Below are 16839 nucleotides of genomic sequence, written 5' to 3'. Positions count from 1 at the left end.
TGTTTGTTTATAAAACCCTAAATGGGCTGGACCCCTCCTATATCGCAGACCTTCTAAAGCCTTATTCTGCTTCCAGGTCCCTCAGGTCACTGACTTGGGCCCCTGGCTGTCCCACGATCTAAATTTAAGTTCAGGGGCTGACCGCGCCTTTGCTGTTGTAGCCCCTAGACTGTGGAACAGCATTCCCTCCCTATCAGATATGCCCCCTCCATTAACTCTTTTAGTCCAGGCTCAAACTTACCTTTATTCACTAGCATTTGAATCTTCCTGATGTGGCTGATTTTTGGCTTGTGCTTAGGCTCATGTGTTGTTTATTTTGTGCCTATAAGCTGTGTGCCTTGTTTATATCTGCGGTTCTTGTATTTGTGATTTTAGCTACCTGTTATGGTTTATACAGCACTTTGGTCAACATGGGTTGTTTTTAAATGTGCTTTATAAATAAATTTGACTTGACTTCCTAAAATAATAACACACAAACAATTGTACTACTTCTTGTTAATACTGAGTACGCTATTCAAGCAATCACAGTCTAGGTTAAAAAGTATGTGAACCTCAGGTAATGCCTTCTACAAAAGCTATTTGGAGTCAGGTGTTCCAATCAACGAGATGAGATTGAAAGTGCGCATTGTAGAGGTGTCCTACACTATATAAAAAAAGACGCACTAAGTCAGGTTTCTGACAGAGCCTGCTCTTCTCAAGAAATATTTGTTTATGTGCACCATGTCTCAATCAAAACAACTTTCTGAGGATGTTAGAGCAAGAATTATAAAGATACATGAAGCTGGAAAAGGCTACAAAAGCATCTGTAAAGACCTGAGTGTTCATCAGTCTACAGTCAGAGAAACTGTCTACAAATGGAGGAAACTCAGTACTGTTGCTGCTCTCCCTTGGAGTAAGCATCCTGCAAAGATCACACCAAGAGCATAATGTGCAATGTTGAAGGAGGTGAAAAAGAACCCAAGGGTAACAGCAAAAGACCTGCAGAAATCTCTAGAACTTGTGAAAGTCTCTGTTCACGTGCACTGAACAAGAATGGTGTTCATGGAAGGACACCACGAAGGAAACAACTGCTCTTCAAAAAAAATTGTTGCACGTCTCAAGATTGCAAAAGAGCACCACACACTTCTGGGACAAAGTTCTGTGGACAGATGAGACACAAAAATTGAACTTTCTGGCAGAAATGCACACCGTTATGTTTGGATGAAAAAGGGCACTGCACGCCAACACCAAAACTTCATCTTAACTGTAAAGCGTGGTGCAAGGAGCAACGTGGTTTGGGGCTGCTTTGCTGCCTCAGGGCCTGGACAGCTTGCAGTCGTTGAGGGAATAATGAATTCAAAGTTGTATCAAGACATTATACAGGAGAATGTTAGGGTAGCGGTTCGTCACCTGAAGCTAAAGAAGTTGGATGATGCAACAAGACAATGATTTGAAACGAGGAAATCAACAACAGAATGGTTTAAAAAACAAAAGAAAAGTCATGTTTTGGAATGGCCAAGTCAGAGTCCAGACCTTAATCCAATTGAGATGCTGTGGCATGACTTGAAGAGGGCTATGCATACAAGGTATCCCTAAATATCAATGAACTGAAACAGTTTTGGATGGAGGAATGGTCAAAAATTCCTCCTCGCTGTTGTGCAAGTCTGATCTGCAGCTACAGGAAATGTATGGTGGAGGTTATTGTTACTAAAGGAGGTTCTAGCTTTTATTAAATACAGGTGTCCCCTGCTTTTTGAACGTTCGCTTTACGAAACCTCACTGTTACGAAAGACCTACATTAGTACCCTGTTTTCACTTTCAGAAAGTGTTTTCACTGTTAGGAAAAAAATCAGCGCGCAAAAAAATCAGCGCACGATAAAAGGCAGCGCGCGCCCCGGGCAGCCGCTCTCCCCCGGATTCAGAACGGCATTGCTTTAACACGTGCCTGTGAGCAGCTGTTTGCAAGATGAGTTCTGAGGTATTGGAAAAGCCTGAAAGAGCTGGTTAAGGGTGTTACACTTAGCATAAAACTAGACATAATTAAGAGTTTCGATCATGGTGAACTAAGTAAGGACAACGTGAGTTTGGCTTGCAGAAGTTGACGAAGATGATGTTGAAGGGGTTTTGGCATCCCATGATCAAGAACTGATAGATGAAGAGCTAATGCAATTGGAAGAGGAAAGGATAGCAATCGAAATCAAATGCAGTAGCGAAATGAACGTGAAGTAACTGCGTGAGATTTTCGCTGCAATGATAAAGTGCGACTTTAATTTTGAAATGGTACGTAGGTTTAGGGGTTATTTGCAAGATGGTTTGAGTCCTTACAAAGAACTGTATGATAGAAAAATGCGCGAGGCTCAGCAGTCAAGCTTTCCACATCAGCCACAGCAGATGACAAACCTCGACCTTTGACATCGAGGCGGGCAGTCATAGGAGAAGATGAGCTGCCTGTCGTAATGGAAACAGACGACGAGATGACACCCCAGTGTCCTACCACCCCAACCCCTGGACCACACATACCGATTCGCGGAGAATGCAGCAATAGCCGGGAGGCACACAGCACATCTTTAAGAAAAAAGCCGAAATAAATATGCTAATTAATTAGGTGCCGCCCCGACACATAAATGTCGGCCCAGATCAGAGGCGATGCAATCGGCAATGATCTGGGCCGACAATTACGTGTCGGGCGGCACCTAATTAATTAGCATGTTTATTTCGGCTTTTTTCTTAAAGATGTGCTGTGTGCCTCCCGGCTACCGCTGGACCCCTGCATGCTTCACGGCAATATATCGGTCGGCGGCTTGGAGGATGGGGGCCACTGCACCACCCAACCTGCGACGACTCAGTCTAACACACCATCATCAGTGTGCTCTGCGCTGTCTTCCCAATTCCAGTAAGTGATGCTACACTGTACATACGTTATTTCTACTTTATATAAGCTGTGTATTTTTACGTGTTATTTGGTATGATTTGGCAGCTTCATAGCTTAAAGGTTACTGGAGAGCACTTGCGCCGTGTTTTTGCCAACATCGCTTGCGTGAGATTTTTGCTTCGGCGAACAGTGCCGGCAATGATTGTGGAAAAGTATTTCTATTTTATATAGGCTGTGTATTTATCATATTATTCCTGCTTTTACTATATGTTACTGTTATTTTAGGTTTTATATGTTATTTGGCATGATTTGGTAGGTTATTTTTGGGTCTGCGAACGCTCACAAAATTTTCCCATATAAATAAATGGTAATTGCGTCTTCGCTTTATGACATTTCGGCTTACGAACCGTTTCATAGGAACGCTCTACCTTCAGATGGTGGGGGAAACCTGTACAAGGGTTCACATTTTTGCCAACCTGGACTGCGAATGATTAAACAATGTGTTCAATAAAGACATGAAAAGTACAATTGTTAGTGTGCTGTTAGTTTAGGCAGATTATGTTTGACTATTATTGTGACTTAGATGAAGATCAGACCACATTTTATGAGTAATTAATGCAGAAAACTAGGTAATTGCAAAGGGTTCATAAACTTTTTCTTGCATCCATATATAGTATACAACCTGAAATTCTTACTCTTCACAGACATCTACAAAACAAGAAACCCCATAGAATAAATGAAAGAAATATCAGGATACCAAAGTCCCCTCTCTCCCACTACACACAAGAGGCAGCAGAAGCATCGAGCCTCCCCCTCTTGTGCCAGCTGAAACACCATTACCCCTCCGCCCACTAAGCAAGCAATAGCAAAAGCCCCCCAAAGGGACCTTGATCTAGAGTCCATCAAAAACTACAGTCCATAACCCAGCATTTTAGTATCTCAGACAGGCTCTTTCCCCCCATCGAGGGAGAGGGAGGTTGCTCTCCTGCAACAACAAGAGTGGAGACCAGCAACTCGCTGTTCCATTGTTACAATTTTCCACATCACTTTTCCAAGCCCCCCTGACTCGAGGACCAACAGGCTCACTCTCTCCATCAGAGCGAGGGAGTTCTGACATTAAATGTCATAAGATTTTGAGATATGAAAGTGGAGAAACCTCCTTGTTTTGCAGTGAGAGCTGTGAGTTAGAGGAATTCCAGAAACTTAAGACCATGTAAGCTGTTGATAACAGATTAGCTCGAAAATGAAAGAAAGCAGACATTGGGGGTACAGAGAGTATTGTTAGAACAATGTTTCTTTACAGCATGACAAACCGTGATAAGGACTGATTGAATTCAGAAATCTATCTCTACACTTTGTGGGTTTTCAGTGGATCTGACAACTGACTGATGCCTTAGAAATGTATCATTCTCTTTCATTAAATTACAGAACTTGACAGCACACAAGGAAGCCATTTGACCTAAGAAGATAAGGATTGACTTTGGGTTAATCCCACTTCCCAGTCCTCAAAAAAAATTCATTTGTTCTTATGGGAAGTTTCTAGACATGAGATAATAAATTCATGATGGAATGACTCAGAAGATTATTTAAGTAATATCTAAACTTAGTTATTCAATCTGCTTGTAATGACAATTCAGACAATTTTCAAAAGTGTGTTTAGAGTGCATAATTGTACAAAATTTTGCAGTTAAAGAAACTTTGGTATGATTAGAAGAGTGAGATTGGCCTACTGTCTAGTGCTAATGAGGAACAGAATATGGCGTGCTAGCTCCTGGAGAGGGTCAGACTAAAGGAGTAAATAGCACAGTAACAATGTATGGAAAGCAGCAATGTGTTATAGAGAAGATACACTACTCTTTAATTCTTTAAGTAATAAGAAATTTGCTAACTTATATCAGGTGATTGTTTAGGTTAGCTGCCTACAGTGTGGTATCATCTGCTTGTGCCATAATATTAATGATCAGCATATGCAACCAATTTTTGCAGGGATGTTCTGGCACATATTAGATTTGATTTTCCATTTATTCATTTCAATTGTGTAAAAACTTAATTGATAATGTGTACTGTTTGCACATAAACATTAATTTGAAGTAGTTATACTGCAATGGAAAAAAATAGCTGTGAAAGGTGTTATTAAAAGTTCAGAACGTGACTTAATATATGTACAAAAAGTGCATTTTTAAAGATTAGCATGACTTTTCATATTATGCCAGTCTCGGGGGAGGTAAATCGTGATTCAGTATCTGATGATCAGCGGGTAAAGAAACAATATACTGTAAAAATGCCATTTGAACTTTTTGATCATCCTTGTTGGCAATAATTATTGAGACATAGTACCCAGATCTTTATAGACTTACAAGGTATAATCATACCTAAATATGTGGAATAAAATCACTATCAATATTACACTTACTTCAACTTAAATTTTGTTGCACTATTATCACAGCATTTATTTTTAGATTCACATTGTTGAAACTGGCTTGTTAACTTTAGTAAAGTTCTCTTGATTCAAAATGTTTTGTTGATGGATCTGCACCAGATGCCCTACTGAATGGGGATCAAAATTTAAATTTTGTACATATTCCTATGTTTGGAAATTTTTGAGTATGACTGAACTCTGTGCATGTTTTCTTTAGTGATATCCCCTGTTTGGTGAATATTCTGAAATATTGAGTTGTCAGGAAGTAAAATTATCTGATTTATATATAAGACTGTTGTGTCTGAAGTACATGATGTGGTTGGTATATTTTCATTTATTTGTAGTTCTTCAACATTGAATGTGAAAAATATATAAGCAAGAATGTATGAAGTTTTGGAAGAGTGATATTTGTTTTAAAATTTGTAGGATGTCAAAACTCCATTCAGTGATGCTCCTCCATTAGCTTAAACCCAGGCCATTTGGTTGATAAATTTAAAAGGATAAATTCAAACCAGCATTTGTCTTGAAGCTGGTATAGTTACACTGAGCTATCTTATGAACACAATTATCTTGGAATAATCTATATCTATAATGGACACACCTGCACTCCAAATAACACTTGGATTACAACAAAAGTTATTTTGCAAAGTATTCTAAGAGCATACTTGAAATTACTTCCTTTAACATTTTGAAGAGTGAACTGTGAAGAGTAAATGTGTTATTTTTTTGCACTGAAGTATCTTAATCAAAATACTTCTGTAAGTGTTTATTAAATATTTCCTTAATAACCAAATAAAATGTTGGCATAAAAACAGGAAAGATGTAAAATTTTCAGCATTTTTTTGGTGTAAACCTTTTCCAGTAATAACTTAATCTGGAAATCTGATATTTCAAAATCTTGGGGAAAATAATAAGTAAGCTGCTCTTATTTAATCTTTGGAGGTAGTATAGTAAATGTTTTAAGTAATTGTAAAAGTGATCAGTTATATTGCTACACCTGTTTTTTAGACACTGAAGTAATATATTGCAGGAACCTTTAAAAATGGCTAGTGTTTAATTTAGAATACAGAGGAATGTGATTTTGTTTTGAGCAAGTGATATCTGGAGCTCTTAGTAACATAGATCAGAAAGTTCATCACTCTTCTAATTCTAGTTATTTAAATTTTTTTGTTTCCTTTTCGTCTGTCACTTTTTCTCCTACATTCTGCCTATCTTTCTTTCCCCCCTTTTCCATCTCTTTCCCTACGTGTGCCATTTTCATAATGGATTGCCATTAGTCTTTCTCCCAACTGTAAAACATGAACATAGATTTAACATTTTGTAATGGGTAATAAGGACATAATTTATTTCCGACCTTGAGCTTAAAAGAGTTCACAGCACGTTTTGTTGGCTTTGTAATCGTTCATTAAAATTAAGGTGCAATTCTGGCCTTGAGTCCTACGTTTAATTGGGGACAATGAAACAGTTAATTTGATAACTTGATCTCTTCTGTATAATCTTTTTATGACTGATGTAACCTGGAAGCATGAACGCAATTCTCACAACTAGAAAAGTCCACGAGAATAATGGGAGGCTGCCTAAGCCTTTCATTTCTTCTGAAGTTTAATTTCATGTATCTTGCAGTTGCCCGTCTTGAATATATAATTGTTAGCTTAAAAATGTGGATTGATATCAGTTTTATTAGTAAATTCAACAACTGTAGCTTATTGGGCTAGTGATTTCCTTGAACTTCTACATAGAAAGATCTTTCTTGATTTTTTTCATTGAAGTGGACCAGCTCTGATTTTTAAAAAAAACCCTTGTTCTGCATTTCTAATCTGGATAAAATACAATGGGAAAAAAAAATGATCCTGCACAGAACAAAGGAAGAAAACTTCCAGTTTAAGGTGACACTACTAAAGTTGAGCGGCAGTTTACTGGTAGTTCAAAAGGCAAGAAATAATGACTGAAAACATCATGATAACATCTTTTCTGAGGTAAATTGTGGTAAACTATCACCACAAACAATGAAGAGGCCAGTGAAGGTGACTTCAAGGATGAGCTGTGCAGATGATTTGCAAAGTCGGAATGGAACGTCTTCGGGCGGTTTCTCAGTCAGGAATGCAGTTGGAGAGGATTCGAGGTGGAGGAGCTTTGATGTCCATCCACCTAAACTGGGTGCAAGATTAGATTGATTGAAGTGAGGGGCCAATTTGAAAAGATCAAGAACTGCTTCAGGCTGTGCAGCGAGGTCTAGGCCCAGAGCATATCGCTAGAGTGGGACCCAGGTCCCAATGCAAGGCACAACCTTTAATGCCAGCCCAGGTAGACTGGAAAGGTAGGATATCGAGTTCAGGGGCAAGGGTTGTGCTGATTCCAATCACTCTCCCATGATGTTCACCCCCTCTCCATGGCACTGAGGTTATAACACTGCTCCAGCACCTTCGCACTTCATGTCTATGAGCTTCTCGGCAGTTTGTCCACTATACGATGAACTGAGACTGAGGCTTGGGCCTAATCCACTTGCTCTGGGTATGGGTTTATGGACTCAATTTGATTCGGAATGCTGTTGCTTACATGATTAATGTTTTTATTTCTCTTTCTCCTGCGCAATGGATGTTCGTCTCTTTTTAAAATTGGGTTCTTTTGGGTTTCCTGCATTTTGGCTGCCTCGAAGCAGAGGAATCTCAGGGTTTTATAATTTATACAAACGTTGATCATCAATGTACCTTGAGCTTTGATCCTTGAAAACTACTTGTCACATTTCACTATTATTCCAAAACCTCCAATTCTATGTATCTTACATCTTAGTTCTTTTTTGTGGAATTTTAGTGCTGGAGCTCCATGTTTACATCCAGCTAATCTCCCGTATCCAATGTGAAACACCCAAGAACTGAACAGTTACCCATGAATGGGAAATTAGACCAGGCTGCATGTAAATGTAAAATTAGGGAAGTGTCTCACCAGCTTTCAGGGAAAGAAAATGAATTAAGATTTCTGTAAAAACATTTCAACCAGTGTATCATTTTTATGATTTTTAACCTGTTCTACAGGTCTGCACAATTTAAGATGTAGCTAGTCTTGTGTTATAGACAATAAGCTAAATGCACTAATGCTTTCATGCATGACCTGGAGATAAAGCAGTGATATATTACATGTAAGAACCTGTTCAAAACATGAATGTTACATTAACAATATAAAAAGAATCACCTAGACTTGCCCCAATAAGAAATAGAATATGTTGTAAACCTTAAAAAAAAGCTATCAACTGTATTTTAATTGAGTTGCTTGCTATTTCCACTGTCATATCCTGCATGTTATGGCACCATAATTTACCTTAGTAATGTGTTTATCTTACGAACATATTAAGGCTTTTAAAAAATTTTATGGATTGTGTATAGTTTATATCAATTGAAAGAAACATTACTAACCAAGTGCATCCTGTCAACTAGTAATTTTCCTTTGTTTTTGATGCTGTATTTCTTCTGAGATAAAAGATGCAGTTGTTTTGTGAAAGAAACCACCTACATTTTATATTTGGTGTCAGCCACTTGTTTGTTGTATATTAGGTTAAAAAGCTGAATAAAATTCCCACTCTCTGAACTAGTTAAATACTTTGATTCAACAGCAAAGAGTAGCAATATAGCACACTAGATATGTTTGTTTTCCATAGCATAAATTTAGAATTGTGCTGAGAGAGTCCGTATGGAATCTTCAATGCTTTGACCTGTTGATTCACAGCTGCTTGCTTTGATGTGGCCTGAATTAACTCGGATTCAAAAAGATAAAAGTTAAATGTTGCATTTCAGTAGATAAGAGTGTTGTCAGTTTCCTTCTGCTTCACATTCTCTTTTTCAACAATGCGAAATGAAATTCAATTGTGTCTCTGTGCCAGTCAAGCGAAGATCCAGTAGTTGATTTGCCATTCAGGGATGAGAAGAAACATCTTCCCTTAAAGGACAGTAAAATCTTTGAAATTCTCTGGCCAAAAGGACTCTGGTGGCAGAGTAATTTGAGTACATTTACAACAGAATGGTTGATATTTGGATATTAAAGGACTGAGGAATATTAAAGGACTGAGGAATATGGCATTGATATAGTAAAGACTAAAGGTAGAAAGATGAGCCATGAACTTACTGAATAATGGAGCTGGTGAAAGTGGCCGTATGACCGAGAGTTTAAGAAAATTTATGAATAAAATATTCTTTTCAATCAGCTTATCACCAGAATTCATAGAAATATGTATTAATGAAAAGTGCTTGTTACTAGATGAACCACCAAAGTATAATGAAAATATGTTCCTAAACATTGCACAATGCTGAGAGTGGTGTACTTCTTAGAAAAATTATGTAAATTATCAAATAAACTCCGGAGTTTCAAAATCATAATTGCACAGGTTGTGGAACCATTTTGGGAATGTTTTTATTGATATATTGTCAAGTAATACTATAGCTGATAACATATTATATGCACATGAGCATTCCTTTCACTGATTAATGAAGTAGATCCTTAACAATTTTCTGGTTTACTGAATTGAACAATTTAATTGATCTGAAAAACAATAATTTGATCTGAATTGGGCAGATCGCTTGTTTGAACATCATTTCCATATGTAGATGCAATATTGAGTTGTGTCCATTTATCAATTATTTAGCAGTCTTCATATTAATGCTTTAAGAAGCAATTATTCATTTTAAAATAATCTGTTTATTATAAATGTACAAGTATGTGTATATTTAAAATAAATTATGCAGTTGAATTAAGTCTGCAAATCACAACAGATAAAAATCAAATCTTTCTCCCACTAGAGCATTGCAATAAAATGGCTTATTTCTTTCTAACCTGATATCATGATTTCATTTCTCATATTTATGACATTATGATTTAATTGCTAGATATATAAGTATGTTATGTAATTTTAAATCTTATGAATTTGTGAAGAAAAGTTAACTTTTTATGTTTTGATTAATGCATAGTTTTATAATTACATACTGAAATAAAAGTACTTCACTAATTTCTTAGGGCTTTCACACAAGTATATTCCTTTGGGCCAACATTTCGAGCAGAAAATTCCCAGACCAGAAGACATTTAGCAGAGTTCTATATGGTAGAAGCTGAGCTTGCTTTCACTGAAAGCTTGAAGGACATCATGAAGGTAAATATGTTATGCTACATCATTGACTTTGTATATTCTCACCATTATCTAAAATAGTTTTGTAAGACTCGCTTTGCCTAGTGGCTTAATCTAGGGGGTGATAACCCCCTGCCCGGCCAAACTTATGAAATCTCGTTTGGGTGTATGCTATGCTATGTGTCCCCTGTTACAAATCAGTACCCTAAAATAACAGGCAGTACACAATATGCGATTAAATGATTAAGCTTTATAACTCTTACTTTGACTATATGGTTAGTAGAAAAAGGGCCCAAATCTTATAGATTATTATTAGGATGAAACAGTCTGTGCACAGAGTTGGAGCTCACACAGTTGTTCTTCTTCCACCAGCAGTCTCCTCCAAGTGTCGCCAACCTTCGGACCCCGCTCGGAGTCCACCCCGTCCAGCGGTCTACCAAATCTCTCCATTCACGTCTTCTCTCTTCATCTCTCTCTCTCTTTCTCCCTCTCGCAAAAACCCACAAAATCAACTGCTTCCAGAATCACAAGACAGGGCAACAAAATCCTGATTGGCTAACATGCATCCACAGTCCTGTTATCTCCAACCATAACCCAAACATTGCTGCCACACAAAAACCATTACATTAGCAGTGAACCCTCACAGCATGTTACACTTAATCTGCTGTGTGAGATGACATAATCATCAACATCTATGGCTTATACATATTTTATAAATTAGCATTGTCTTTTGAACAATACATAATCTGTAACTATTTTCAAAGCTTATGCATGTGATATTAGGTGCAAGAATAGCTTTACAACTTTGTTTTTGGATTAACTAGCAAACTAATATTCACTTTGTTCACAATAAAGCCAAAACTACACTTTTCTGATTGTACTGTTTATGTGTGCAATGCAATTGCCATGCCCATTATTTCAAAGTTAAGGTCTATTTGATATTTTTCTCAAATCGTACTACATTTTCTTAAAATGTCTGTTTATATCCCTCATCTCTCAATATTTCCTGTCCATTCTTCTTCACCCATTTTTAAAATTCATTAGTTACTCAATCCTAATGGCAAGTCTAATCCAAATTCATGTGCATCAGCTGGTAAGGGTAGCAGAGTGTTCAGCACAAGGCTTTACTGTTCAGGCGACGTGGGTTCAATTCCTACTGCTGCCCGCAAGGAGTCTGTACGTTCTCCCCATGACGGCGTAGGCTTCCTCCGGGTGCTCCAGTTTCTTCCCACATTTCAAAGACATACTGTAGGTTAATTGGTCATTGTAAATTATCCTGTGATTAGGCTAGGATTAAGTCAGTGAATTGCTGGGCAGCATGACTTGAAGGGCCAGAAGAGCCTAGTCTCAATAAATATAATAAATAAGGTATATTGTTCTCAAATGGTTAAATCAATTTTGCTTGAAAGAACCATCCAACACTCTTGCTGCTTTCACTTAGCCTTTTTAAATGGAGCTTTAGAAAAAAAATAGGTATTTTCTGCTTTATGCTCATGAAATTTATAAGAATATTAAAGTACCCCTGTAGCAATTGCTACTGACTAATATGACAGTTTCTGTGCTCTGGGTATGTTAACAGCAACTTTTTCAGCACAAAAATGATATGCTTTGCCTATAAAGATAGTTGTTTTTAAATCAATTGTTTTAGAACTAAAGTATAATAAACAGAAGTTGTTCTGCAGATACTAGAAATCCAGAGGAACAAATACAAAGTGCTGGAGAAGCTTAGCAAGTCAGGCTCATCTATGGGAAGGAATGAACGGTCGACGTTTTGAACTGAAGCCCTTCATCAGGTCTCAGCCGGAAACTGACTATCATCCCTCTCCATGGATGATGCTTAACCTGCTGAGAGTTAGTCTGACATTTTGAGTTTGTTCCTTAAAATTAAAGTAGTTGACAATTTCAGGTTTGTACATTATTCCATCTCCTACTTGAATTATTTGCATTCCTTTTCAAGAAAAGCCTGAAACAAAAGATAAATCTGAACTTGATCCAACGATCCTTTAATGGAATAATATCCAGGACTGAAAGCTATTGTGTCAATGATAAAACAATCCAAAAACTGCCCACTTCTCTTCCCACAAACCTGTATCTTTCATTTTAAATATTTGCGGTTGATTTCCTAATGATGCAAGCTTTCCTAATATTCAAGCTTTGTCAGTCTTCCTTGTAAAAAAATTTTCTCTAGTGCTCAGATCACTTTCGTAAATTAAAACATCCCTTACATCATCTCCCTTCTGTGATTAAGCAGTTTCTAAATGTCCGTGCCACCCTTCCTATGAAATAAAAATACAACCTTGGAAATACTCAGGAGGTCATCAGTATTTGAGGAGGTAGAAGCACAGTTAACATTATCAACAATTGAAACTCAGTTCACCTGGAACACGTCACTCAGTTTCTATTTCCACGTGTTCCCAAAATACATTTCTAATGTTTCCTGATTTTACTCCAGATTTTTTAGCAAATTTAGTATTTTCCTTTTGGGTTAAGTCGAGCACAGTGTTCTAACCAGATTGGCCAGTGTTTTACATTCGTTCATTGCCGATTTCTTTTGTCGTTCATGAACCTTTTTGAACTCGTCACCTTTATTGATTTCAGTTCTCTATTGTGTCCTCCCTTTAAATGTATGCTCAACCTTCATTTTTAAAACTTTATTTAGAGGTACAGCACAGTAAAAGTTACTTTTGGCCCAAGAAATCCCCGGCACCTGATTACTCCCATGTGACCAATTAATCTACTAACCTATACATCTTTGAATGAAGCACCCGGATGAAACCCACATCATCACAGGGAGAACTTACAAACTACAGACAATGGCAGAATTGAACCTGGGTCACTGGCACCATAATAACATTATGCTAACTGTAACACTACCATGCCACCCTCATGGCTTTTCACTCATGTTACATTTTGAACACTATTTTGAAACATAGAAACATAGAAAACTTACAACACAATACAGGCCCTTAAGCCCCCAATGCTGTGCCGAACATGTACTTTAGAGATTACCTAGGGAAACCCATAGCCCTCTATTTTCCTAAGCTCCATGTACCTATCCAAGAGTCTTTTAAAAGACCCTATTGTATCCGCCTCCACCACTGTCGCTGGCAGCCCATTCCAAGCACTCACCACTCTCTGCATAAAAAACTTCCCCCTGACACCTCCTCTGTACCTACTCCCAAGCACCTTAAAACTGTGCCCTCTCGTGTTAGCCATCTCAGCCCTGGGAAAAAGCCTCTGACTATCCACACGATGTGTGGTGCGTGGCCAAGTGGTTAGGACGTTGGACTAGTGATCTGAAGGTCATGGGTTCGAGCCTCAGCCGAGGCAGCATGTGTGTTCTTGAGCAAGGCACTTAACCACAACAATGCTCCAGTCAACCCAGCTGAGAATGGGTACCGGCAAAAATGCTGGGAGTTAACCTCGCGATAGACTGGCGTCCTATCCGGGGGGAGTCTCGTACTCCCAGTCGCTTCACAGCACAGAAACCGGCATAAGCACCGGCCTGATGGGCCACAAGGCTCGTGACAGACTTTCATTTTTATCTGCACGATCAATACCTTTCATTATCTTATACACCTCTATCAGGTCACCTTTCAACCTCTGTCACTCCAAGGAGCAAAGACCAAGTTCACTCAACCTATTCTGATAAGGCATGCTTCCCAATCCAGGCAACCTCCTTGTAAATCTCCTCTGCATCCTTTCTATAGTTTCCACATCCTTTCTGTAGTGAGGTGACCAGAACTGAGCACAGTACTCTAAGTGGGGTCTGACTAGGGTCCGATATAGCTGTAACATTACCTTTCGGCTCTTGAACTCAATCCTACGGTTGATGAAGGCCAATACACTGTATGTCTTCTTAACCACGCAGTCAACCTGTGCAGCAGCTTTGAGTGTCCTATGGACTCGAACCCCAAGATCCCTCTGATCCTTCACGCTGCCAAGAGTCTTACCATTAGTACTATATTCTGCCATCATATTTGACCTACCAAAATGAACCACCTCGCACTTAATCTGGGCTGAACTCCATCTGCCACTTCTCAGCCCAATTTTGCATCCTATTGATGTCCCGCTGTAACCGATGTAACCTCTGACAGCTCTCCGCACTATCCACAACACCCCCAACCTTTGTGTCATCAGCAAATTTACTAACCCATCCCTCCACTTCCTCATCCAGGTCATGTTTGCTGTGTACTTAAAATTTATTTCTGCATCACTCATACCTATCTTTCATAGGTTCATTTTTCCCTTCACTGATTTCATCATACCTTTGAAAGCATTGGTTTTGATTCTCTTTACAGATTGTATATTCCCGTTTGGCATTCAAAGTCTTCATGATTTTGACATTTACCTCATTTGTAACCAGAGTTGGAACTTCTGTCTTCTGGGGATATGCACAGGCCTTTTCTTATTCAGAAGATTATTTTCATATTCTGCAATATCCCTTTGGGCTGTGTTGTTTGATGGACATCGCTTTCAATATTTCCTATAGTTGTGATTGACAATATTATTAATGTCATTTTCTACAAATTACTGCCAATAAAAGTTAGTGATTTTTGTTTTTAGCTCATCTCAGCTTGTGAGCACAAGTGCTCTGTATTGTACATCAAAGCCCTTGGGGTTATTTAAAAGCATATTAGAATAATTATTCACACTTCTACTTTCTCCCAATAAATTTTCTGAAGTTACTTTGTGCTTATTTTTATCTTTTCTACTCTACCCACATACACTTTCTAAGGCATAACACATTGATTTACCAGCATGTTGGACTTGCAGATAACTTCTTCCTTGAACCAGAAAAATATTTATGCAGGACTAGTTAATACTGTGAAGGTGTAAAATTCATCATAAAATGCAGCAGTTGTAGATTATTTGGGAAAAGTGGTGTGTTTTTTTGATATGTTTAATTTTGTCAGTTGAATTGAGGTTTCATTTTAATTTTACCAAAATTAAATTTCTCTGTTCTTTATTTTGACAGTGTCATTTTCTCTTCCAGGTGATAGAGCATCTCTTTAAGACTGTAACTTCTCAAATTCTTTCCGAATATCCAGAAGATGTTGAACTTTTCCACAAAGATGTGGCTCCAGGACAAAAGGTCTGATAGTCTGTCTCACCTTCCAGTCACTACTTTCTGCACAAAGTTTTATAGAAATGCCAGGATATAGTAATGTTTGTAAGTTGTTATATTTGTCCGCCTGGCCTTTTGTCAGCTTTCGCAGTTCCTGGAACTATGCTTTTGCGCAGTGAAGTTCAGAAGTTTCAAGATTCTTAAACACACAGCTTTAAGTTCAAGTTTATTGTCACCAGACTGTACATATAAACAACCAAACAAATGTTCTTCTGGACCACGGTGCACCCACAAAACATATATCACTGATTTAATGAATAAATTAGAACTTAATGTTATTTGTTGTCTATATGCTTATTGTTTAAAACCTTTTAGTATTTCATTTTTTTTTCTTGCAACTTTGGGTGTATCATTTTGGTACTGTAAAGGTTTATCAGGTCTAACAAAGAAAACTAAAATATTCATTTTGGTTCAATTGTTTCACTGTTACATTTCCCAAAGAACATAAGAAATTTTATGCTGATGCATTCCTTATAAACCTGTTTAGTTTCTGAGATAGTTCAATGCTAAGAATTGTAAACTGATTCAGAGAAACTGTTGCAGCTGAAATAACATGGGGTGCCATGGTAGTTTAGCAGTTAGCATGACGCTGCCCTAGCTTAGGATATTGGAGTTCTGTGTTCAATCCTGGCGTCGCTTGTAAGGAGTTTGTCCTCCCCTTGGAATGCATGGGTTTTCTCTGGGTGCTGTGGTTTCCTCTCTCAGTCCAAAGATGTACCTTCTGGTAGGTTGATTGGTCATTGTAAATTGTCTCATGATTAATTTCGGGTTAAATTGGGGATTGCTGGGTGGTGCTGCTTGAAAGGCCAGAAGAGCCTGTTCCACGTTGCATTCCTAAATAAACAAAATAAACATGATAGCTATAGAAACAGAATATAAGCTTGGTATTCTATAATGTTTGACTCGTATGGTTCCGCAAAGTCTTACTATTACCTGTCCGGCACAAGTCAGGAAAACCTTTCACTTACCCGGATGGATACTGTCAAGGACAGAAAGGCCTGCTAATTTGGAAGCCATCTACCCCTAAACATTGGCTTTCTCCATCATCGTACCCTGATAATCGTATCAATTATTGTTTGCAAAGTACACTATATCAAACCATCAGTCTGGTTTTAAAAAAAGTGCTGAAGACATTCAGTGGGTTGAACAGCATCAATAACGAGAGAAGACATTGAATGTTTGGGTCAAGGACATCTGAATAGAATTATAGGAAATTCCAGGGTTGAATAGGTTTTATGGAAACTGCAATATCAAAAGTTATGTTGGTAGTGCAATGAAAGAACAACTGAGTAGGCATGTGTGGAGTGGGGAAAGGGAGTAATTAAATGACG

General features: G+C 38.0%; 1 protein-coding gene across 2 annotated transcripts in view; it reads left to right on the top strand.

The window, feature by feature from the left end:
* Positions 1-16839, top strand: part of nars2 (asparaginyl-tRNA synthetase 2, mitochondrial) — a 70653-nt gene that overhangs the window by 34089 nt on the left and 19725 nt on the right. For both annotated transcript variants that reach the window (XM_072263296.1, XM_072263297.1), the window contains exons 7-8: positions 10272-10404; positions 15377-15475. In XM_072263296.1, the coding sequence (XP_072119397.1) occupies positions 10272-10404; positions 15377-15475 (232 nt within the window). The remainder of the gene's footprint in view (positions 1-10271; positions 10405-15376; positions 15476-16839) is intronic.

This window comes from Mobula birostris, chromosome 7 (genome assembly GCF_030028105.1).
Source record: "Mobula birostris isolate sMobBir1 chromosome 7, sMobBir1.hap1, whole genome shotgun sequence".
In the NCBI taxonomy this organism is placed as follows: Eukaryota; Metazoa; Chordata; class Chondrichthyes; order Myliobatiformes; family Myliobatidae; genus Mobula; species Mobula birostris.
Note: the sequence above shows the minus strand (reverse complement) of the source record. Positions and strands in the feature narration are given on the sequence as shown.